The sequence below is a fragment of the Macaca nemestrina genome, chromosome 4, assembly GCF_043159975.1.
Source record: "Macaca nemestrina isolate mMacNem1 chromosome 4, mMacNem.hap1, whole genome shotgun sequence".
Taxonomy (NCBI): Eukaryota; Metazoa; Chordata; class Mammalia; order Primates; family Cercopithecidae; genus Macaca; species Macaca nemestrina.
Genome location: NC_092128.1, coordinates 25,147,186 through 25,173,494, shown reverse-complemented (window position 1 = coordinate 25,173,494; position 26,309 = coordinate 25,147,186). Strand labels below are relative to the sequence as shown.

Genomic DNA, 26,309 nt, shown 5'->3' with positions numbered 1-26,309 from the left:
AGGCCTGTAGCTACTTTTTGGTTGCTACATGTGCTAAGTATCCCTTAGTAAATATATACAACCGTATTAATTTCCAACAAAACCATGCTGACATTGAAAGAGTTTAACTAAATTTCTGCACTAAAAATAAAGTCTTATTTTAATCCATTGTAATTAAACTGTAATGTGCAATGTTGACTCAAAACCCATTCACAAGTGGAACTCACTTCCTGAGAAGTCCTTTTAGAGTAGGATACCTCATACTGAGCTGCACATCAGTTACAATCAGTTAGAGAGCTTTAAAAATACTGATGCAGAGATTTTGATGTAATTGTTCCTAGGTATGACATGGGCAACAACAGGCTACACCCCAGACCAATCAAATCAGAGGCAGAGAACCCATGTTGTAAAGGAGTGGTTTTCAGTCTCATCTCGTTAGAAATGCCTGTGCTTTTTAACATATCCCCAGGCAATTTTAACAAACAGCCAAGGTTGAGAACCACCAATTTAGAGCCCCTAAAAATTGATTCTCCAATTTCTCTCACTCTCTATATTTGGGAAATGCTTTGTAATTATTTTGCCAGTTCTTCTATCCTCTGAAGCTTGAGATTAACGTGATTTCCCATTTTACAGACAAGAACAGTATGCATGGAGATACTGTACTTTGTGTCCATGCCAGAGTCGGGACCACAGCCTTGCTTAGCAGTTGTTAGCTAAACTGTCACCAAAATCTGATTAAAAACAAAAATGTTCCTCTTATACTTTTCAAGCCAGCTACATGAGAAGGGGCATAAGGAATCTGTGTCTCTCAACACAAAAGGCTGCAATTGCCAAACCAATGGAATGAATGTAGATATGTCATTGAAATTATATCATTGAAAATAAATGGAAAAGGCCTAGGTGTCAGTCCACCCCCATCCCCCAAGTGCACAGTTGTACAATATTCCAGCATGTTTTTATGCATTCCCTGTGGTGACTTAATATTTTCTATGAGATGGAATGTGAATTTTCTCATGCTAGAGCTCACTATCATGGACTCTTTGTGCCTTAATAGTAAATGAAAAATAAAATGCAAATCCCCCAGCTGTTTGTTTTTCTGCCCTGGCACAAATGAGAATAAGAATTTCCCTACGCAAGATCTCATGGGAATCTGTCATGTTTCAGGTTTGCGTTTGTCAAACCATTAAGCCAGAGTTTTCCTTGTCATAATTTCATCTGATTCTTTTTAATTAGAACTCTATGCATGGTAATTCCTCTCCCACCTCAGTATTTACAAGTTTCAAATATTTGTTGACTGTTATCAGACAGCTCCTCCTCAGCCCACCGTACATGTTTAGTTTCTCTAATCACCTTTCTGTGGTTAGACTTTCCACGCCCTTCATCGTTTTTCAGTCTTAGTAATTGTCATTTTCCTAAGCTGACTCTCATATCGTGGCTTCATTTCTGTTGTTCTTCTTTTATTGATGATACCTTCCGAATTCATTGCCATTGGTTGATTTCATGATGATGCTATTGACTAAGAAAATTAATTTACCACTGGTATTGTATTTTGTTCATGAGCTTCCCACCCCCTGCCTGACTCTAAATATATTTTGACCTTATCTAATTAACATTACTTGTACTTCTGTATGAGCCTTTCTCCCTTTTAAAAATAATGTCCAAATATATTTCCATGTTGTGCTCAATGTCTCAACTAATCTTTTGTAGGAACAAAAGCACTAACTGATAATTGTATGATGATCCAGTTTTGTTCATTTTCAGTCTTAATTGCACTCTGTTTATATTTACAAACTCATTGAAACTTATCATAATGAAGAAAGAAGTTTGTGGAAAGCCCCTGTGCTTAGCGTGTTCACCTGATTCTTCTTAGCCCTCTTCTGAAACCCACATTGTTACTAGGAATGGAGATGCTGCTTATTCTTTTATTTTCTAAGGAATACCATCTAGACCTCTCTGTCTCCTTCTGTTTATCATGCAAGCTTCAGACTGACCTCAGTGGGGTTCCCCGTGTTTCTTGGTTTTGAACACATTTTAAATTGCTGATACACAAGGGTTACCCCCTTTGTGAAACATCTCTACTGTCTTGTTTTCCCTCTCCTGTGATTGAGTGTCTTGAATGTCTTCCCTCTGCTCCCCAATCATGGTGACTTTTGACTCTCACAATTCATGAAATTCTCCTTTTAATTCATAGAATCTTTGTCATTCTTCTCCCTTAGTCTAGGAGACATAGAGCACATATTTGACTTTGAAGTCTGACACACTTAAGGACAAATCAGGCAAGTTAGTATATAACCGGAGAAACTAGCCTGTCTGACCTAAATCGGTCTTCTCACCTGTTAAATCGAAATAATGATGCATACTCATTGGAGTGCTCCAACTACTAAATGATCTGATGAACTCGAAGTTCTCAGCAGTATCTGTTACACAGTGGGGCTCACTATGGGGTTTCTGGGCTTCCTACCGTAAATCTTATCCCTGGAGCTCTCATTCGCTGTTCTGGGTCTTCCCCTTCCTCCTGCCCCTTCAGGCTTCTTTTTTCTCTCAAGTTGTATGGTTGCTTTCAAAACTGTTACTATGTATGCTCCTAAATCATTTCTAGTAAATCATGGCTGTCACTCACCAGAGCTCCCAAAGTGTTTCTGAGGTCATGGAAGTGTGTCTGAGAATGGGCCTGCATCTGAGGGCCTACAAGTGCTCATCTGAGAAGCCAGGGTTGAATTTGAAAAAGGCACCTTTTGTTCTTCAAAACTGTGAAAACAAGGCTCAGCTATATTGAAAAATATGCCAAATCCAACCACAATTCCCTTCTGTCAATCAGCTGGTCGTTAGTAGAGTTCACTGTCCTGTGCGGATTAGAAAGCAGTACCCCACCTCCCTCCGTAAGGAGGTGATTATCAACTGTGGAGCTACAGAAGGCTCGTGCTGTGGGCGTTTCAATGTAATTATGGAGTTCTAAGTACTTGCCCATAAAAAATGATGTGGCTGTTTCTTTGGAAATGCCAACATTTGTATCCATAAGGGAAATATTTTATTAAAATATGATAATATCATGGATGCTTAAGTTTGGTGGCTGGGAGCTGCCAGCTGAATGATTGTATCTTCAAGCAAAACTATAAAATGGAAACAACCAGAAGAAACATAAATGACAAAAATCTCTGGGAAAGAGGAGAGACAGAAGGAGTTAGAAAGCAAGAGAAGGCTCTAAAATGGCATGCTGAAATTGCAGAGCCAGACAGAGAAGATGGTGGAAATGCAGAGTCACCAGAGCCTGAGCCGACACCCCGCACAGCAGAGAGGAGGAGCGGCTGCTGCAGCACAGTGACTTGAACAAGACATCTGAGGGGACTGATTTGGTTGCCAAGCAGAACCATGCGTTCCAATGAGGAGCAGTGGAAGATTGTACCTGAAGGCACTGATTGTGCTATTCAATCTGGCCTCTTATCTAGAAAAACCCTTAGACACTTGGGTGCTTTAAAACCTGAGATAAGCCCAGGAACCAGTGTGAAATCATGACTTAATGAACTCCTCACCAGAGAGTGTGTCTTTCCATTCTTCACCCTTGAAACTAAGTTTAGGTCTCCTACAAAATGCAGTGGGTGAGGGGAGACAAATCCTGACAGGGAAATCAGAAAGAAGATGGAGGGCTGGCCGAAGTGACATAGAAGAATTCTCCATTACTTCATGGGATTGAATTTAGAAAAATGTTCTAAATGTGAACTGGACGTGCTGTTTTTTCAAACAGCTGCCTTATTAATCAATAGTGCATAAAGACTTTTTCCAGACAGCCCAGGAAAATGTAGCAAAGGGGCAGGATGTGCGAATCGTATGCGTGCAACGGCCCCAAAGGATACTACGGTAATGATAATGGATTCAACTTTCAGATTGCGTTTCAGACTTTCAGGGACCTTTATAACCACTCATTCTTAATCTCTTATCCCTCCGTCAAGCTGTAGTTGACAAACCAGCCTTTATATTCTCAGTTTTACAAGGCATGATCATGAAATGCAAAAGTTTGGCAGTTGCCCAAGGTCAAAATCAGTCAGTGACAAAAATCTAGACCACATCTGTCTGTTCTCAGAGTGCAGACCAGAGTGTCTGGAAAAACAATATAATCACCTATGATGAGTTATGAGTGACAGAGCTACAAGCACACCAAACCAGTGTGCCTTTGTTTCCCCACGGAGGCAATGCTGTTGTTCAGCCATCTCCCAAAGCTACAGCAGCAAGGCGAGTGCAATGCTGTGTGCCTAGTATAAATGGTATTGAATAAAACGTTTAGTATAAATGGGTATTGAATAATACACTTTAAAAGAAGGAGTGGGGAAAAGTGAGCTTGACATTATTTTAGTCTCTTTCAGAAGCTGAGATGTAAAAGCTGTACCTCCTGCCCCCAAAGGACCTATTTTGGAACCAAATTTGGTAGTCATGCATTCAGGGAGAGGTTGTCTTATTATCTTAAATTCAATACTGTGATTTATATTAAATATTGTAAATTATACAATAAAAGATTTCCTTCTTCATATGGGTACAGAGGTAGATCAAGTATAGGTCTCTAAGGCACAGTGTTCCTTATTAATAGCAGTTAATTCTGTGTACTAACATCTTTGAGCTCTGGTTGTTGAATCCTAGGTGGATTTGACTAGAGTTCTTAACCAACATCTTAATCCAATTTTTATGAAAGGAAGAGTAATGAGGACTTTTCTGTAAGACTGATGAAAAACCTAAGTAAGTGTCTTTATAGAAGCCAAGAATATCTGATCAGATTCTTCAGGGAAGCAAAAATCCTGTAAATGTCAGAAAGATGTTACATGCTGGAAAACCCCTTTGGTCAATTTCATCTAAAGAAGGTACTATTTGTAGGTGGCTTTTCAGCAAGTCTGTCAAAAGCTTCTTGCTACAGATAAAAATTCAATAACCTTTCACTGTGGATGTGCCACAATTATCACTAATTTAAAAACAGTCCCTCTAATAGAGTATTTTATCATACCGGACAGTCTCTGCATTGCTCATTATTTAGTGTTTGCTAAGCTGATGGCACTTCCACCACACTTTTCTTATCTCTACTTCTTCAGAATTGGATTTTATATTTCCAAACCAGCCAGATATGACAAGTCATTTTCGTGTCTCTTGTCTTTTAAGAAACACAAACCTGATTTCTTTTTTTTTTTTTTTTTTTTTTTTTTAACAATCACCACTTAAAAGATTAAATTTATTGGAAATGTCTGTATTAACTAGCATTGGGATGTGCAGTAAGGCCTGTTGCATTTTAATTGCGACTGGGGTCTTCCCTTCTTTTTTATTCTTTTTATTTTCTAATACATGTGTATTCTCTATCTCTTTGGATTCCCCCATTCTGCTAAAACACACAGTGTATGGCAAAGATGAGGTATTATGAAGCCTGATGTAGTTAGAAGACAAGGCGAGGAGAGTATTATCAGAATTATTATATTATAGAACCTCCAAAAGGTGGTGATAAACGATATAAGTAGATCTTTCAGTAAATATAGACTGTCTTTATATGAGAAACTTCCTGAAAGGAAAATGATAAAGTCATTAGCCTGACACCCAAGGGATACATGCCACTTCAAACAACATCTTTCTATGTAGAGCTCATTATTGAAATTTTTAACTCTTTTAAGCCTGAAAAAATTCTACTCCCTGTGGTTCTAAAAGGATTGGAAAAGATCTGTATACTTTACCCAAGCTTTGGACCCCAATAAGACAGCCACACATCTTCTGTCACTGGGAACTCTCTCCTTAGGCCTCAGGGCCTGCTTCTCTGTCCAAGAGAGTCTCTCCCAATTTTCAGGGACATACAGAACTTCATTCAAGAAGTTTGATGATAAGATTTTGACCTTTTATGGGTACAGTCTTTCAATAGTGATATCAGAATGCTGAAAAAGATTGTGTTAGAAAATCTCACCAAAATATTCATTTTAAGATTTATGGATTATTGTTGTAAGCATGAAACAGAAACAGCATTGTAGTCTGTCTTCATACATTAATAGTAAGGGCTGCCCTTTAGGATTGGCTTTACGATGAAAAATGTTTGCTCAAACTTTACCCAGAGACAGGAGATGCCGGTCACGTCTGCTTCTAAAAGAGGGACTGTGACTAAAAATCCACCATCGTATTACTTGTTTAATGGTACCACAAGTCCAATTAACGCATTTGTTCAAGCCAACAGCCTTTTAGCTTTTCACAGAAATCTTGGAAGTGTGCTAGAGAAACACCCCCACAAAAGAGTTTTGCATATGCTGCTGTATCTGCCTCTCTCCAGGAAGCAGAGCATGGGTCACTGACAGACAGATGGCTGCCACAAGCACCACCAGCGGCCGGAAACTCCTCCCACCAGCTCCCATTCCCACAAAACAAATGGGAAGGGGTGCTTTTCTTGAATGCTGTGCCTGGACTTTCTCTCCCTTGACCCAGCCCTACCCATGGAATACCGAGGCCACCTCAACATCTGTTACACTCCTGCCTTAATTCTAGTCCTCAGCATCAGCGTAACTCAATAGAAGAGTATGGGCTTGTCCTTGGACAAGGTACTTGACATTGCTGATGGTGTCATTTGCATTATAAATCCCTCATAGGTTGTTTGGAGGATCAGCTCAACTAATGTATACACAACACCTGGTACAATGCCTACAAACAATGATCGCATGATAAATAGTAGTTTCTTCTGCTTCCTCTTTCTTAAACTCTTTTCCTCATTCTTATTCTTCCCAAGAATATTTTATTTCTGTCTTTCTCATTTAGCTACCAATATTTGCCAAAAGTGGTACTCATCGTGAAATGCCCAAGTCCGCCCTCTGTTTATTTCCCCCTGCTCCTGTCCTTCCTATTGATAACTGGGTTATTCTGCCCATTCTGCTTGATAGTTTAATTTCATCTCAAAAGATCTTTGCTGTATTGCAGTTGAAATTAGATTTTGAGCTCTTAACAGCCTTCCAAAATCCACGTGGCCTTGGAACATAGGCATAGGGTAAGGTCGTATTTATTCAGGGCCACAATGAGTGAAACTTAAGGTTAAACCTCGAGCTCTCATTAAATTACTTCCTCTGTGAACTTGTATGTCAGCATATCAAGAAATAGGCAATGAAGAAGCTGCTGAATTGGCCGGGCGCAGTGGCTCACGCCTGAATCCTACCACTTTGGGAGGCCGAGGAGGGTGGATCACCTGAGGCCAGGAGTTACTAGCCTGGCCAACATGGTGAAGCCCCATCTCTACTAAAAATACAAAAATTAGCCAAGCGTGGTGGCAGGCACCTGTAATCTCAGCTACTCAGGAGGCTGAGGCAGGAGAATTGCTGGAACCCAGGAGGCAGAGGTTGCAGTGAGCCAAGATTGTAACTTTGCACTCCAGCGCAAGCCGACAACAGCAAGACTCTGTCTCAGAAAAATAAAAAAGAAAGAAAGAAAGAAACTGCTGAATTGTGACTTCAGTAAAAACTATTACAAAAATGGCAGACCAGCTAATTTCAGAGCCCACAGTAGCTCTGGGACTCAGGCCTTTTAACATCAACGGAATGATTCTGTCTGTGTTGAAGTGGGCTTTGGAATAGCTCTAGTTAAGATCTATCCAAGCTTCAGCTGGGCCTCTTCCACAGGGGTGACAATAATCTGGTTAGCTGCTTACGCCTCTCTGCTGCCTAATAACACACTTACAGGAGTTCTGGGAGTCTCAGTTCTGCTAGGATCTTAGGAGTGTTAGCTAGGAAGGGAAATTTGTGTTCTTTTTTATTATCATTTCAGCCATTTTCAAATGTCCAGTTTGGTGGCATTCAGTACATTCACATTATTGAGTAACCATCACCATCATCCATCTGCAGAACTTTTCTCATCTTCCCAAACTAAAACTCCATATTCGTGAAACAATAATCCCTCATTTCTCCTTCCCTCCAGCCCTTAGCAACCTGCATTCTACTTCCCATCTCTATGAATATAACTACCCTAGGTGGCCCATATAAGTGGAATCATATAATATTTGTCCTTTTGTGACTGACTTGTTTTGTTTAGCATGATGTCTTTAAGGTCCATCCATGTTGAAACACGTGTTAGCATTCCCTTCTTTTTTGAAAGCTGCAGATACTCTATTGAATGACTGTACCACACTTCATTTCTCCATTCATCCATCAATGGATGCTTAGGGTGCTTCCACCTTTTGCCTATTGTGAGTAATGCTGCTGTAACATGGGAGGACAAATATCTGTTTGAGTCCTGGTTTTCAGATCGTTTGGGTATATACCCAGAAGTGAAATTGTGGAAATTAGTCATTTGAGATTAGATGTACTTCACATGTTTTTCTACTTCTTCTCAACTCTCTGATTGTTTATATATGTGACGTCTTCTGAAGGAAAGTTCAGTATGTTTCTCAGATATGATAATAATATATAGGTCAGGCATGGTGGCTCACGCCTGTAATACCAGCACTTTGGGAAGCCAAGGTGGGTGGATCACTTGAGGTCAAGAGTTTGCCGCCTTCAAATCAATCATTACTTCTTACCACCTCTTGAAATAGAAAATAAAAAATTTGGCCAGGCGGTGGCCAGGCACAGTGGCTCATGCCTGTAATCTCAGCACTTTGGGAGACTGAGGTGGGAAGATCTCTTGAGCCCAGGAGTTTGAGACCAGACTAGGCAACACAGGGAGACCTCATCTCTACAAAAAAAAAATAATAATTAGCCAGGTGTGGCCCCATTTCTACAAAAAATTTTTTTTTTTTAGTTAGCTGGGCATGGTCATGTACACATGTGGTCCCAGCTGCTAGGGAGGCTAAGGTGGGAGGACCACTTGAGCCTGGGATGTCAAGGCTGCAGTGAGGTGTGATTGCACCACTGCCCTCCAGTCCGGCAACAGAGAAAGACCCTGTCTCAAAAAGGAAAAGAAAAGAAAAAAATTTAAAAGCCCTAGAGAGTATCCTCCTTTCACTCCTAGAGAATTCAACATTGACAATGGAAATTTAAGCTTACTGGCTTGTTCTCTAGATCAGCTGTTTACAATGTTGGCTATATGCCCCCCAAGAATTGTGTAAAACAATACATTGAAGCATGGGAAGGAAACATGAGACTATTTATGTATACTTTTTAAAAGTAAAACAGTCAGAAACGATGCAAGTTTTACTAATATTTAACATAAGAGATGACATGATAGCCCTCATTTGAGCCATATGTGAAGTACTATACGGAAGGAGTCCTGCAGGAACCCCAAGGATTCCTCAGTAGAGAGAGGCTCACTTTGGCATCTTCGGCCATTTTTAAAAATTTTCATCATTTTGTAATATGTTCCAGGTGAAGTAAATTTATGGATTACGTTTTCTAGTTTTTACTAAACTCACCTTCCCCAAATAGATAAGTGACTTCAAAGGAAAACTTTGGATTGACACTATAAGCAAAACTGAACGATGAGAAAATGGCAGAGCTGGCATTGTCATTGTTCCTGGCGGGGATCTTCATCAGTCACATTATAATTATCTAAGCAGTAATAATCTAATCAGATGACTGGAAACTGGCAAAAGAACTTGTCAAGGATATTATTTGGAATACGGATTTACATCTACAATTATTAACATGAACCTTGCTCTAAGTGTATGTGTGCCTTGAAATACTAGCTATTACATGTTGAAGCTGTAATCATTAGGAAGACATTTAAGAATATCTTGTTTCATCTTTAGCTTACTTCTTATTGATTTCTTTTCTGGTTATATTTTTAAACTTATATAATGTATTAGTACCAGTATATATAAATAACTAAATATACATTTACTATTAATCTGGACAGAAATATTTTTCACTGTTGGAATATATAATCAAAGAGGTTTGGAGATCATTGTGTTACGGGATCCTTGGGGTGTCCCTTCACCAGGCGGAAGCCTCTATGGCCACTGGTGCCTTTGAGTTTTGCTCAGGACCACTGGCCTCACTTGACCTGGCAGGCTGTGCTCAGCTTGGCTTGCGCTACCGGCCTGGATCCCACGCCTGCCAAGGGCAAGCAGAGCAGCAAGCTGGGTGTGAGCAAGTGACCGTGAGCTGCAGCCACTGCTCACAGCCAGATACACTGACTACAGTGGGATGGGCAACTCCAGGTCCCAGCATGGGCGCCAACTGCCTGCGAGGCTGCAGCTGGACCAGGCATACCACAGGCAGCTTCCACAGCTAGCACCAGGGAGCACGGTGGCACACGGAAGCTTGGAGATGCCAGGAACTGCAGAGCCCCAAAGAGGGTGTCAGAACCCTGGCTTGGGGAGCTCCTACATCTGGGCTCCCCAAGGGGCTGCAGCTCTTCTCTCCTTCTTGTTGCTTGCAACTTGGTGAGCAAGGGGAGTGTCTCAGCCCTATTTATGTTATGCCTCTTTTTTTTTTGAGTGTCGCCCAGGCTGGAGTGCAGTGGCGCGATCTTGGCTCACTGCAAGCTCCGCCTCCTGGGTTTACACCATTCTGCTGCCTCAGCCTCCCGTGTAGCTGGGACTACAGGTGCCCGCCACCGCACCCGGCTAATTTTTTGTGTTTTTAGTAGAGACGGGGTTTTACTGTGTTAGTCAGGATGGTCTTGATCTCCTGACCTCGTGATCTGCCTGTCTCGGCCTCCCAAAGTGCTGGGATTACAGGCGTGAGCCACCGCACCCAGCTTATGCCTCTTTTAACCTTGCCATTCAGCGGGTCCTGATTTCTTGTCCTGCATCCAGGAAGAATGAGTTACATGTTCAAGTATTGGGTGAGCAGAGTGAAGAGGAGCTTTACTGAGCAACAAAACAGCTCAGTGGAGACAGGCAGTGGGTAACTCCTTTGTGTAGCAAAGGCATCCCAATGAGTGTTCAGCTCTCAGCATAGAGGAGACCCTGGGGTGGGTAGCTCCTCTCTGCAGCTGGTTGTCCTGTCAAGTGTTCAGCTCTCGGTAGAGAGGAGACCCTGGAGTGGGTAGCTCCTCTCTGCAGGCAAGTCATCCTGTTGATTGCTTAAGTCTGGCTGAGTCTGGGGCTTTTCTGGGCTTCAGAGGGGAGGAAGTGTGTGTTGATTGGTCCATGGGTGGGCCTGGAAAAAGCAACATAAGGTCCCATTCTTGTCCATGGGACTGGCAGCCTGGCCCCCAGGCTTCAGACCTTCCCTTGCTTAAAGGTGGGGCTTCACTGGAAACCTGGCCTTGTCAGGAGGCCTGTCTGCCTCCTGCTGCTGTTCATGGTACCCAGGCTGTTCATGCCAAGGGGCACCTACAGGCCTGCACCAAGCTGCCCTCGGCACCCCATCAGCCCCCCTCCTGACAAGCCAGCACCCAAAGGCAAGAAGGGGCTGGCATATCAGCACTGCCCTGAGTGCATGCATACATGACCAGGTTGCAACAGTGCCCAGGCTTAGCCTCAACTTTGCTCTGAGATCAGAGTGGGCACTGGGAGCAGGGAGAAGCCAGGCAGTGACAGTAGGCACTTCTGAGCCTTCAGGGGCAGTTGAGGGGCTTCCCAGGTCCCTGAGTCCAGAGATGCCCAGGTCTGCAGCTCCAGTTTGGGTGGCAGCAGCTGCCCCTGGGAGGGCAGGGCTCCTGCCTTCTTCTGGCCCCCAAGACCACAGGGAGGCCTGGGTCTGCAGCTGTGGCTGGGGGCCATCAATTGCTTTAGATACTGTTGTCTCCAAATGAAGTTGTTATGGGACCACAGGGACAGTAGTACCATTGCTTTTTGTGTTCTTTTTTTTTTCTTCTTTGTTTTGTTTTTAGATGAACACTGTGAATTGTAGCTGATAATATGACATAATTAGGACTTTAGCAGTCTCCAGATTCTTTCCATAGAACTTAAAGTAAGTGGTAAAAGATAGAGGTGGCTCAAATAGGATGGGATTTTCTGACAGACAAGCAGACTAACAACAGTTCTTCCTCCATGGAAGCTTTTTGTCTGTTTTAATCATTGCAAAGTGAAGCGTATCATGGCCAATGCTGGAGTGTACAGAAACTTGGCCTTTCCGTTATCTGTACCTGGTATTTAGAACAAACCAGCCCAGATACTTCTCGCAATTCAGTGAGTTGACTGAGCAACTTTTCTAGCCAGAGCTCCTCAAGTAGCTGTGCTCAGCTGGCAGCTAAGTCAGGGCTGCATCATGTGGGAAAACTGGGGGCCTCTCTCCATGTGGTCCTCTAGTCTGGGCTCCTTCAATGCACACAGGTCTCAGGGCAGCTCCAAGAAGGCAAAGACTGAAGCTGGAATAGCTAAGGCCCAGATTCTGAAAGTCACATAACAGAACTTCAGCCATATCCTATCAGTCAGTGTAAGCTATAAAGCCAATCGAGATTTAAGAGGTGAGGAAAAGACTCTACTGCTTAATGGGAAAAGCTGCAAAGAATTGTGATCATACTTATTCCACCGCACTGGTGAATTATGAAGAAACAATACTGAAAAAGATATTTATAATTAATCACTTTGGCCTGTACAGAGAGCATGTTTTCTATGCATTTCCTTATAAAAAGTGTATTTTCCAAGTGATAATACAGTTGATTTTTTTTCTTTTTTTTTTTTCTTTTTTTTTCTTTTTTGTCAATGTGAGGACTATATAGAGAGGCTAAAATGTGCAATTGAAATGATGCATCTTTTCAGTGTTCCTCAGTGGCATACTCAAAATGATCTTTATATTCGTGGCTTAAAATTAACTAAATTAAGTTTTCAATGCAAGTGTTCCCTAAAGTCAAAGCTTTTCTTCCTTTCTTCATTAGAGATTAATTTGTAACATGTCTCATTGAATGGATTGTTCACAGTGATTTTTTTTTTTTTTCAGTTAGACCTCTGAGAAATAGTTTTATTTTGGAAAGGCAGAATAATTATAGACTGTTAAATGTCTGAGTGACCCTGAATAGTTCTAGGAAGGTGTACAGAATACTGATACTTCCTTAATGCCCTATATGCTGGAAGTTTTAGAGTAAGTATGCATTAATTAAAATATCTGCCATAACTTTCGAGGACTTACTTTTGAATAACTGTAGTCTTTAGTCTTCAGTAAAATCCTGATGCAAAGTATAACTTAGTCGAAATTAGGATTTTCCTTATAGAATCTATGGAGTTCAAGCCACTCTGGTCTTTGGAAAGTCAAGATTTTTAAATGTTAATGTGGCATTTCCTGTGTTCACTCTTTGAATAATGGATTCCTCCATCATTTCTTTTGTATACCCACCCTTTATAAGGATTATTTCTTAAGGTTTCACATACATCATGAAACAACAAAAGGCTTCATTGTCAGGATCTTCTATTCGCTTCAGCAGAACCATTTGAAACATCTAAACAGTTGAGAAATGCATCCCAGTAATATACTCAGAGGAGCTAGGAAACAAGAATAGTGAAAATAGCTATTTAGCTCAAATTCATTATGGGTTAATTAGCCATGCTGCAGTCCACTTAATTTTCTACTTTCCACACTGAATTAGTCATGTGTATTACTTAACCTAGTCACCACTGCCAGATCAGTTAGCACTACGATTCCTTTTCCTCAGCAGTGCTTCATATTGTGACTTAGATTGTAAACCAGAGCACCAGGTAGAAATCACAGCCAATCTGAATGTGCTGCATGGTGCCTCGTGATACTTCCTGTTGATTTAGATGTTGACAGGGTCAGTATCAGTAATAAAATTAGTTCAGGGCACAACTCCTTGAACATAGCAGGCACTTAATAAATGTTTTATCGAATTGAATTAAATTAACAAAATGGCTTCAGTGAGGGCCTGAAATCTTCTACCCTGCTTTTATTTGCCAAATTGGCTACTTATTCAAATGAATCAACCATTTTTCTTATTTTTGCGAGTACTATCATTCCTTTTCCTTTTTTTTTTCTCCCTCACATTTCAAACACTGATAGTAACAATTATTAATGTCTTATAACACTGGGATGTTCCTCTCTAGTCATCCATTTATTTCTGTTAAGAATTTCTCTTAGGATTAAATGGTATGATTAGTATTTCCACAGTATTTTTGTCATTAATGTACACATTTAAAGCAATATATTTAATTATATGCCTATTTTATCCCTTGCTAAATGTGGATTTTCTTTACTGAAACTGTTCTCTCTGACCTTCTACTTTGACTTCTCTTACTTTTTCTTAAACAATCTTTCCTATAGTACCTACTCTGACACAAATATCACTCACTGAATAATATATTTGTTATATTCCAGAAGTTCTTTTTTAACCCAAAAAGTAGAGAATTGGCATAGCTACTGACATTGAAAGAGGAAATGAAGATAAGGCTAAAAACAGGAGGACTTGTTAAAAGTCTGTTTAGGAGATATTTACCCTCAGATTTTTCTCTCTTACTTCATATACCTGTGCCACTGCTCCTATCCGAATTGCAGCTGAGCACTGGAGGTTAAGTTTCTGAAAATGGTAAAATAGAGATTCCTTGGAATGAGGGACATAAGTCATAGCTGAGTGTGAGGGCTGTTATTCTGAAATTAGGCAAAGTTTACATTAATGACTGTGACACTTCTGTTCTTTTTCCTACTGGCTGGCATCCAGGAATATAACTTCAGACAAAAGATGAGAAAGTCTTTTTTTCTGAAAAATCTGATAAGCACCAGGATGGGGCAGGTGGAGGCGGGAGATAGACGCTAACATCAGTGGTTCTCCATTAAAAGAGACCAGCCAGATCACCTGCAAAGATGACTACAGTGCATCAGCCTTACCTCCAGACACCAAACTTCAGTCAGCCCCACGTAAATATGAGCAGACAGCCAAGAAGAGTAGATGTTTGAGGAGACCTTATTATAGGAAACAGAGACCAAAACAAACAGAAAAAGCAACTTAGAGGAAACAGGGATTATCCAGAAGTTGAGAAAATCTTTAAAAAATGAAAGTTAATATCCCTAGAAGAAATAAGAGAAGATATTGTATTCATGAAACAAGCATAGTATACTATATGAAAGGAACGTTCAGAAAACAAGAACTCTTACAAATGAAAAATAAAGTGAAATAAAAATCTCAGAAGAAAGACCAGAAGATAGAATTGAAATATCCAGGAAGGTGGAAGAAAAAGGCAAAACAGAAAAAGGACCCTATGGAACAGCAGGATAGTCCATAACTGAATTATAGGTCCACAGAGAAAGAAAAGAGAGAAAATAGACAAAATTAAGAAAACTTCCCAAAATGGAAAACAGGAATTTTCAAAACGAAAGGACCCAGCGGATGAAAACAGACCTACATCCTCACTAAGGCAGTCATCACAAAATTGCAGAACCCTCAAGTTGAAAAGAAAACCCTACAACTGTCATAAGAAAAAAAAAAAAATGAAAGTTTTTCTAGAAAGGACATCTAGAAAAGAAGCAGAAAAGCAATGATTTCTCAAAAGGGGCAGAAGAAGCTAGATGACAAAAAGGAAAAAACTATAAGATTCTAAGAAAATTGGTTTTCAACCTAGAATTGTGTATCTAACCACACTACCAGTTCCATGTAAGGGAAGAATACAGACATTTTCAGACACACAAGTTCTCAGAAAACTTATCTTCCATGCAGTCTTCCATAGAATCTACCAAACTGAAGGAGTTTACATAAAAATAGGAAAACATGCGCTGCTACAAGAAATGGGGATTCTAGAGTAGTTACAGAAAGAGAAAGTTATCTCCAGAATAATCATGACAGGATATGCCAAGATAACAGCTCTGCCACAGGCTTGGGAAGTAGCTAGCCAGGAGAGGAATAGCTGAGCTCTCAGGAGAGCTTCTTGGAGGAGGAGGATGAGGATTAGAATACCTAATATGTTTAGATTTATTGAAAAAAAAATTTGTCCATCAGAAGAGAGTTTGGAGTTGAGTACTTAAAACTAAACAATGATTAAAACTTACAAGGAATTTGGCATCCATGTTCATCTGGGATATTGGTCTGTAGTTTTTCTTTTTTGGTTATGTCCTTTCCTGGTTTTGGTATAAGGGTGATAGATACTAGCTTCATAGAACGATTTAGGGAGAGTTCTCTCTCTCTCCATCTTGTGGAATAGTGTCAATAGGATTAGTACCAATTCTTTGAATGTCTGGCAGAATTTTGTGAATCCATCTGGTCCTTGACTTTTTTTTGGTAGTAATTTTTAAATTACCATTTCAATCTCGCTGCTTGTTATTTAAGATATACAAGTCAATAAATGTGATACACCACATAAACAGAATTAAAAACCAAAATCACATGATCGTCTCAATAAATGCAAAAAAAGCATTTGACAAAATCCAGCATCCCTTTATGCATCCTTGGTATGAAACCCACTTGATCATGGCGGGTTTTTTGATATCTTACTGGATTCGGTTAGCTAGTATTTTGTTAAGGATTTTAGCATCTGGGTTCATCAGGGATATTGCTGTATGATGGATTATAAGATCACAGAACTTGCAAGTTTGACAGAACCTCAGCCAGTAGTCTGCTCCAATGACAAGCACTGCCATATGTTGAGAATTTGTGATACATGAGATGCTATACTGAAGATTTTAGGATATCATCTCTAATTTTCACAACCTATGTAAGTTTGGCAGGCAGAATAAATGGCTGCCCAAAGATGTCCACATCCTAATCCCCAGAACGTACAAAAATGTGAGGCAAATGACAACTAAGGTTCTCAGCTCACCTGAGAATAGGCAGATTATCTTGGGTTATGCAGGTGAGCCCAGTGTAATTACAAGGGCTCTTAAAAGTGGAAGAGGGAGACAGAAGAGTAGATTAGAGTAATGCAATGCGAGAAAGACTCAACCCTCATTGCTGGCTTTGAAGATGAGGAGGGAGCCAGGCAGCCTCCCAAAGCTGGAAGAGGCAAGTAAATGGATTCACCCCTAGAGCCTCTGACACTTACTTAAGCCATTGAGACTCATGTGAAACTTTTTTCTTTTTTTTTTTCTTTTTTGAGACGGAGTGTTGCTCTGTTGCCCAGGCTGGAGTGCAGTGGCATGATCTCAGCTCACTGCAACCTCTGCCTCCCAGGTTCAAGCAATTCTCATGCCTCAGCCTCCCAAGTAGCTGGGACTACAGGCACATGCCACTGCACCCCACTAATTTTGTATTTTTAGTAGAGACGGGGTTTTGCCATGTTGCTCTTGAAATCCTGACCTCAGGTGATCCGCCACCCGCCTTGGCCTCCCAAAGTGCTGGGAACTACAGGCATCAGCCACCGCGCCCAGTCTCATATCCAACTTCTAATCTCCAGAATTGTGAGATAATAAATGGATGTTGTTTTAAGCCATAAGGTACATGGTAATGTCACAGCAGCACTGGGAAGCAAACACAGTAGGTATTAATGTCTCCATTTTTCTGATGACAAAACTAAGTTTCAAAGATTGAGTAACTTTACAAAAACCATGACTAAGTAATTGGCACAGCCAGGACTGGAACCTAGGCCAGTGTGACTCTCAGACCAGACTCTTTCAACAGCAGTAATAGCTGGCATTTATAGATCACCAACCAGGTAGAAAGCAGGCTCTGGTCTATGCATTCTAATGTGGTACCTGATCTAGTCCTTACAGCAGCCTATGGGGGAAGGTGGTGGCTGCCCTCATTTTTTTAGAGGAGGAAATTGAGGCCAAGCTTAGTGGAAACAGGATTTAAAGCTGTGCAGTCAGACTCCAGTGCCCGCACACTTAATCTCAACACCTCTTTGCTATCTCCTAGCAGTTTATGAATGCGAAAACTGAACCAAGATGTCTAACTCTCTCCCAAGGTGCTGCCACAGCCAGGTCTAGAACCCAGGTTAACTTCTGTCTCATCTAGGGCCTTGTCTTCTTAAAGAACATACTTACTGTGGAAATACAGGTGAAAATTCCACATCAAACAAAGATACCAAATAACAGCTCTAAATAGACAATAATGCATTTGCTCTCTCCTTCTTGTTAGTGTAGTTTAATTTCTTGAGAAGCTTTACACATACCTCAAATCTTTTCTGTCAGAGCTAATTGTGCAACTCCCAAGTAGCTGTCCTGCCTATGTTTTGTTAGTTGGGCTCATTAACATACCCTTTACCTTAGATGACACTTCTCATTAGGTTAAATTAATTAAAAGATGATCATCATGGCTACATAGCTTCAGCCCGAGCAGAGATGTGCCACCTTTGATCCTCTGGTTCCCTTTGACAGCCTCTATGGAGATGTACCCCAAGACATTTAAAAGGCTGTGCTCTTATTTTCTGTCACTCTTTATGTACTATCTAAATCTTACCACACAAACAACATTTAGCATACAAGTTAAACAGATTTAAATTTAAGCAAAATTGAGTGTCACCACATGTGCTTATACCAGATCTGTATAATTCTTTTGAGGTTTTTGGAAACATGAACCAAGCCATTTACGCTTCATAGGAACAGATTATATCATTTGAAATCCTCAATAAAAATGCAGTCTCATATTCTACAGATGGGTGTCATTTAATTAAAATATGTATTTAAAATGCAAAGGGCTACATTAATTCCACACTGTGGCTGAGATTTTAATTGCACTCAAGTTAGGAGATTCTGAGTTAATGTTCCCCTGGCATCTCTCATTCAGCCTCTTAGAACAGATGTATTGTGATCCAAAGAGGATTTCAATATGTTTTCACATGCTGCACATGTAGGAAGGGCTCTGAGATACAGGGTGGCAGCATGGTAAAAACAGGAGTTGATCCCAAGCAAGGGAAGGGAATACTGCAGCCTGTGGCTGCCTTCCCTGTCCCCCCACTTCACCAGGTAGCCCTTGCTAATCACTCACCGCAGTTGTGCCTCTTCCCACTCCCATAGATCAGGTATCACAGAAAGGTTGTTGGGGTGCTCCCATTTTTGTTTTGGTGAGGGAGAGGGGAGGCATCTATAGTACTCAGAACTGTAAAAATGCTCATAAATTAAAACCTCTGTGAATGCTTTTTAGTTGTAGAGTACATTTTAGGGTATACATTAAGGGTTTAGGGTACACATCAGCCTCGCTTAAGTACTGTTGTAATGTAATACCCTAGAAAATCTATTCCACAGTGCAACACAGACAGTTTGAACCCTCAGGAATTTCTCTTTAGACTAAAGACAGCCCGGAGGCAAAAGAAATGCCAGCACCCGGAGGTGTTTCTGACAAGGCAAGGAGTGAAAGGAAAGTGACAAGTAGATGTTGTGGGCCCCAGAACCCCATGAAATAACTGCAGCGTGAAGGATTTGGGGGAAGACAGGTTTTATGCTTAAATTATTAGAGAGTAATCCATGATATTAAAGTGTCAAAAAGGAAAGAAATGAGAATTGCCATGAAAGGAGAGAAGAACGTGAAATTGGCACTGAGCAAGAAAGCATATTGTTTTTTCATTCATTCTGTTACTTCAATCCTTCAAGCCTGCTCTGTGCCCAGGACCGTTAGGCATGGGGCATTCAGCGGTGACCATTAGATATGGTGTCACTTTGGGGATTACAACCTAGTGGGGCCATTATCTACATAAGACATGAGTTAAATTAACGCAGAGGCTTCTGTTATATTTTTAATGTGGTTACCTAGGAAATACAGACAATTATGGAAAAAAGAAGAAAGGAGTAGTTCGTCTTGAAAGGATGACTGTTAAGAATGTTAAGTACGGAAATAGGGACTTGTCTTATATATTTTATGAGAATGTTTTTATTATGTATGTATGCCCCTGTGAAATCTTTTTAATTAAAATCTGCAAAGCTAATATGAGGTAATATATGAGAAAGAACTTCAAGTTCTTTGAAAATAGGCAGTATATAAGTCTTTGGGGAAGAAAGTAAATCCCAAACCTCCTTAGAAAAATCAGCAAAAGAACCAGTCATAGAACTCAGACCTCCTGGCTCCTTGTCCGGTTCGTTATGTCAGAGTCACAACTTTATATTACAAAACAAAGCCAGCTAAGTTGAAGAACCAACCATATTTTTCTCTCTTTTTTTTTTTTTCTTTCTATATACTTTAAGTTCTGGGATACATGTGCAGAATGTACAGGTTTGTTACATAGGTATACACCTGTCATGGTGGTTTGCTGCACCCATCAACCCGTCATCTACATTAGGTATTTCTCCTAATGCTATCCCTCCCCTAACCCCCACCCAACGACAGGCCCTGGTGTGTGATGTTCCCCTCCCTGTGTCCATGTGTTCTCATTGTTCAACTCCCACTTATGAGTGAGAACATACGGTGTTTGGTTTTCTGTTCCTGTGTTAGTTTGCTGAGAATGATGGTTTCCAGCTTCATCCATGTCCCTGCAAAGGACATGAACTCATCCTTTTTTATGTCTACATAGGATTCCATGGTGTATATGTGCCACATTTTCTTTATCCAATCTATCATTGATGGGCATTTGGGTTGGTTCCAAGCCTTTGCTATTGTGAACAGTGCTGCCATAAACATACATGTGCATGCGTCTTTATAGTAGAATGGGTTAAAATCCTTTGGGTATCTACCCAGTAATGGGATTACTGGATCAAATGGTGTTTCTGGTTCTAGATCCTTGAGGAATCGCCACACTGTCTTCCACAATGGTTGAACTAATTTACACTCCCACCAACACTGTAAAAGCATTCGTATTTCTCCACATCCCCTCTAGCATCTGTTGTTTCCTGACTTTTTAATGATTGCCATTCTAACTGACGTGAGATGATATCTCATTGTGGTTTTGATTTGCATATCTCTAATGACCAGTGATGATGAGCTTTTTTTCATGTTTGTTGGCCGCATAAATGTCTTCTTTTGAGAAGTGTCTGTTCATATCCTTCGCCCACATTTTGTTGAGATAGTTTTTTTTGTTGTTGTAAATTTGTTGAAGTTCTTTGTAGATTCTGGATATTAGCCCTTTTTGTCAGATGGATAGATTGCAAAAATTGTCTCCCATTCTGTAGGTTGCCTGTTCACTCTGATGATAGTTTATTTTACTGTGCTCTTTAGTTTAATTAGATCTCATTTGTCAATTTTGGCTTTTGTTGCCATTGCTTTTGGTGTTTTAGTCATGAAGTCTTTGCCAATGCCTATGTCCTGAACAGTATTGCCTAGGTTTTCTTCTAGGGTTTTTATGCTTTTAGGTCTTATGTTTAAGTCTTTAATCCATCTTGACTTAATTTTTGTGTAAGGTGTAAGGAAGAGGTCCAGTTTCAGTTTTCTGCATATGACTGCCAGTTTTCCCTACACCATTTATTAAATAGGGAATCCTTTCCCCATTGCTTGTTTTTGTCAGGTTGGTCAAAGATCAGATGGTTGTAGATGTGTGGTGTTATTTCTGAGTCCTCTGTTCTGTTGCATTGGTCTATATATCTGTTTTGGTACCGGTACCATGCTGTTTTGTTTACTGTAGTCTTGTAGTATAGTTTGAATTCAGGTAGCAAGATGCCTCCAGCTTTGTTCTTTTTGCATAGGATTGTCTTGGCTATATGGGCTCTTTTTTGGTTCCATATTGAATTTAAAGTAGTTTTTTCTAATTCCGTGAAGAAAGCCAATGGTAGTTTGATGAGGATAGCATTGAATCTATGAATTACTTTGGGCAGTATGGCCATTTTCACAATATTGATTCTTCCTGTCCATGAGCATGGAATGTTTTTCCATTTGTTTGTGTCTTCTCTTATTTTCTTGAGCAGTGGTTTGTAGTTCTCCTTGAAGAGTTCCTTCACATCCCTTGTAAGTTGGATTCCTAGGTATTTTATTCTCTTTGTAGCAATTGTGAATGGAAATTCACTCATGATTTGGCTCTCTATTATTGGTGTATAGGAATGCTCGTGATTTTTGCACATTGATTTTTATATCCTGAGACTTTGCTGAAATTGCTTATCAGCTGAAGGAAATTCTGGGCTGAGATGATGTGCCATTTTCAAAGGGAATGCTTCCAGCTTTTGCCTATTCAATATACCATTACCAATACTGGCTGTGGGTTTGTCATAAATAGCTCTTAATTATTTTGAGCTACATTCCATCAATACCTAGTTTATTGAGAGTTTTTAGCATGAAGGGGTGTTGAATTTTATCGAAGGCTTTCCTACATCTATTGAGATAATCATGTGGTTTTGGTCATTGGTTCTGTTTATGTGATGGATTATGTTTATTGATCTGCGTATGTTGAACCAGCCTTGCATTCCAGGGATGAAGTCAACTTGATCAAGGTGGATAAGCCTTTTGATGTGCTGCTGGATTCAGTTTGCCAGTATTTTATTGAGGATTTTCACATCGATGTTCATCAGTGATATTGCACTGAATTTTTGTTGTTGTTGTTGTTGTTGTTGTGTCTCTGTCAAGTTTGGGTATCAGGATGATGCTGGCCTAATAAAATGAGTTAGGGAGGAGTCCCTCTTTTTTATTCTTTGGAATAGTTTCATAAGGAATGGCACCAGCTCCTCTTTGTACCTCTGGTAGAATTCAGCTGTTAATTCATCTGGTCTTTGGCTTTTTTGGTTGGTAGGATATTAATTACTGCCTCAATTTCAGAACTTGTTATAGGTCTGTTCAGGGATTTGACTTCTTCCTGGTTTAGTCTTGGGAGGGTGTACGTGTCCAGGAATTTATTCATTTCTTCTAGATTTTCTAGTTTATTTGCATAGAGGTGTTTATAGTATTCTCTGATGGTAATTTGTATTTCTGTGGGATCAGTGGTGATCTCCCCTTTATCATTTTTTATTGCATCTATTTGATTCGTCTCTCTTTTCTTCTTTATTAGTCTGGCTAGCGGTCTATCTATTTTGTTAATCTTTTTAAAAAACCAGCTCCTGGATTCATTGATTTTTTTTTTTTTTTTGAAGTGTTTTTCATGTCTCTGTCTCTTTCAGTTCTGCTCTGCTCTGATCTTAGTTATTTCTTGTCTTCTGCTAGCTTTTGAATTTGTTTGCCCTTGCTTCTCTAGTTCTTTTAATTGTGATGTTAGGGTCTCGATTTTAGATCTTTCCCGCTTTCTCCTGTGGACATTTAGTGCTACGAATTTCCCTCTAAATACTGCTTTAGCTGTGTCCGAGAGATTCTGGTATGTTGTGTCTTTGTTCTCATTGGTTTCAAATAACTTATTTCTGCCTTCATTTTGTTATTTACGCAGTAGTCATTCAGGAGCAGGTTGTTTAGTTTCCAAGAAGATGTGTGGTTTTGAGTACATTTCTTAATCCTGAGTTCTAATTTGATTGCACTGTGGTCTGAGAGACTGTTTGTTATGATTTCCGTTCCTTTGCATTTGCTGAAGTGTGTTTTACTTCCAATTATGTGGTCAGTTTTTAGAATAAGTGTGATGTGGTGCTGAGAATAATGTATATTCTGTTGACTTGGGGTAGAGCGTTCTGTAGATGTCTATTAGGTCCACTTGGTCCAGAGCTGAGTTCAAGTCCTGGATATCCTTGTTAATTTTCTGTGTTGTTGATCTGTCTGATATTGATAGTGGGATGTTAAAGTCTCCCAGTATTATTGTGTGGGAGTCTAAGTCCCTTAGGTCTGTAAGAACTTGCTTTATGAATTGGGTGCATATATATTTAGGAGAGTTAGCTCTTCTTGTTGCATTGATCCCTTTAACCATTATGTAATTTCTTTGTCTTTCTTGATCTCTGTTGGTTTAAAGTCTGTTTTAACTGAGACTACAGTTGCAACCCCTGCTTTGTTTTTTTCTTTTTTTGCTTTCCATTTGCTTGGTAAATATTCCTCCATTCCTCTATTTTGAGCCTATGTGTGTCTTTGCGTGTGAGATGGGTCTCCTGAATACAGCACACCAACGGGTCTTGACTCTTTATGCAGTTTGCCAGTCTGTGTCTTTTAACTGGGACATTTAGCCCATTAAATTTAAGGTTAACATTGTTATGTGTGACTTTGATCCTGTCATTATGATGCTAGCTGGTTATTTTGCCCATTAGTTGATGCAGTTTCTTCGTAGTGTCGATGATCTTTACAATTTGGTATGTTTTTGCAATGACTGGTACCAGTTTTTCCTTTCCATGTTTAGTGCTTCCTTCAGGAGCTCTTGTAAGGCAGGCTTGGTGGTGACAAAATCTCTTAACATTTGCTTGTCTGTAAAGGATTTTATTTCTTCTTCGCTTATGAGCTTAGTTTGGCGGATATGAAATTCTGGGTTGAAAATTCTTTTCTTTAAGAATGTTGAATATTGGCCCCCACTCTCCTCTGGCTTGTAGGGTTTCTGTGGAGAGATCCGCTGTTAATCTGATGGGCTTCCCTTTGTGGGTAACCCGACCTTTCTTTCTGGCTACCCTTAACGTTTTTTCCTTCATTTCAACTTTGGTGAATCTGACGATTATGTGTCTTGGGGTTGGCCATCTCGAGGAGTATCTTTGTGGTATTCTCTGTATTTTCTGAATTTGAATGTTGGCCTCTCTTGCTAGGCTGGGGAAGTTCCCCTGGATATCCTTAGGAGTGTTTTCCAACTTGGTTCCATTCTCCCTGTCATTTTCAGGTACACCAACCGAACGTAGGTTAGGAGTTTTCACATAGTCCCATATTTCTTGGAGGCTTTGATTGTTCCTTTTCATTTTTTCCCCTCTAATCTTGTCTTCACGCTTTCTTTCATTAAGTTGATCTTCAATCTCTGATATCCTTTCTTCCACTTGATCAATTTAGCTGTTGATACTTGTGTTTTCTTCACGAAGTTCTCATGCTGTGTTTTTCAGCTCCATCAGGTCATTTCTGTTCTTCTCTAAAGTGGTTATTCTAGTTAGCAATTCCTCTAACCTTTTTTCAAGGTTCTTAGCTTCCTTGCATTTGGTTAGAACATGCTTCTTTACCTTCGAGGAGTTTGTTATTACCCACCTTCTGAAGCCTACTTCTGTCAATTCGTCAAACTCATTCTCCATCCAGTTTTGTTACCTTGCTGGCAATGAGTTGTGATCCTTTGGAATACAAGAGGCATTCTTGTTTTGGGAATTTTCAGCCTTTTTGTGCTGGTTTTTCCTCATCTTCATGGATTTATCTACTTTTGGTCTTTGATGTTGGTGACCTTCTGGTGGTGTTTCCGTGTGGATATCCTTTTTGTTGATGTTGATGCTATTCTTTTCTGTTTGTTAGTTTTCCTTCTAACAGGCCCCTCTGCTGTAGGTCTGCTGGAGTTTGCTGGAATTCCACTCCAGACCCTGTTTGCCTGGGTATCACCAGCAGAGGCTGCAGAACAGCAAAGATTGTTGCCTGTTCCTTCCTCTGAAAGTTTTGTCCCAGAGGGGTACTCACCAGATGCCAGCTGGAGCTCTCCTGTATGAGGTGTCTGTCGACCCCTGCTGGGAGGTGTCTCCCAGTCAGGAGACACAGGGGTCAGGGACCCAGTTGAGGAGGTAGTCTGACCCTTAGCAGAGCTTGAGTGCTGAGCTGGGAGATCTGCTGCTGTCTTCAGAGCTGGCAGGCAGGAATGTTTATGTCTGCTGAAGCTGTGCCCACAGCTGCCCCTTTCCCCAGGTGCCCTGTCCCAGGGAAATGGGAGTTTTATCCATAAGCCCCTAAGTGGGGCTGCTGCCTTTATTTCAGAGATACCCTGCCCAGGGAGGAGGAATCTAGAGAGGCACTCTAGCTACAGAGGCTCTGGGGTCTGTGGTGGGCTCCACCCAGTTCAAACTTCCCCGTGGCTTTGTTTACACTGTGAGGGGAAAACTGCCTACTTACGCCTCAGAAATGGCAGACGCCCCTCCCCCTACCAAGCTCAAGTGTCCCAGGTCAACTTCAGACGGCTGTGCTGGCAGTGAGAATTTCAAGCCAGTGGATCTTAGCTTGCTGGGCTCCGTGGGGGTGGGATCTGCTGCGCTAGACCATTTGGCTCCCTGGCTTCAGCCCCCTTTCCAGGGGATAAATGGTTTTTTTTTTTTTTTTTTTTTTTTTGAGACGGAGTCTTGCTCTGTCGCCCAAGCTGGAGTGCAGTGGCGCGATCCTGGCTCACTGCAAGCTCCGCCTCCCGGGTTCACGCCATTCTCCTGCCCCAGCCTCCCGAGTAGCTGGGACTACAGGCGCCCGCCACCTCGCCCGGCTCATTTTTTGTATTTTTAGTAGAGACAGGGTTTCACCGTGGTCTCGATCTCCTGACCTTGTGATTCGCCTGCCTCGGCCTCCCAAAGTGCTGGGATTACAGGCGTGAGCCACCGCGCCCGGCCGGGTGAATGGTTTTGTCTCGCTGGCGTTCCAGGTGCCACTGGGGTATGAAAAAAAACTGCTGTAGCTAGCTCAGTGTCTGCCCAAATGGCTGCCCAGTTTTGTGCTTGAAACCCAGGGCCCTGGTGGTGTAGACTCCGGAGGGAATCTCCTCGTCTGCAGGTTGCGAAGCCTGTGGGAAAAGCATAGTATCTGGGCCGGAATTCACCATGTCTCACAGCACAGTCCCTCACAGCTTCCCTTGGCTAGCGGAGGGAATTCCCCGACCCCTTGCGCTTCCTGGGTGAGGCAATGCCCCATGCTGCTTCTACTCACCCTCCGTGGGCTGCATCCACTGTCTAACCAGTCCC

General features: G+C 41.0%; 1 protein-coding gene across 2 annotated transcripts in view; it reads left to right on the top strand.

Annotated features, from left to right (window-relative positions):
* The window catches only part of LOC105471359 (exocyst complex component 4), an 822,236-nt gene that overhangs the window by 699,974 nt on the left and 95,953 nt on the right, over positions 1-26,309 (top strand). The window contains exon 15 of one of the 2 annotated variants that reach the window (XM_011723812.2): positions 14,461-16,795. The exons of the other annotated variant lie outside the window; for it this stretch is intronic. Coding sequence (XP_011722114.2) covers positions 14,461-14,468 — 8 coding nt within the window. The 3' untranslated portion in view covers positions 14,469-16,795. Of the gene's footprint in view, positions 1-14,460; positions 16,796-26,309 lie in introns of those variants that run through there. 2 annotated transcript variants of the gene reach the window in all.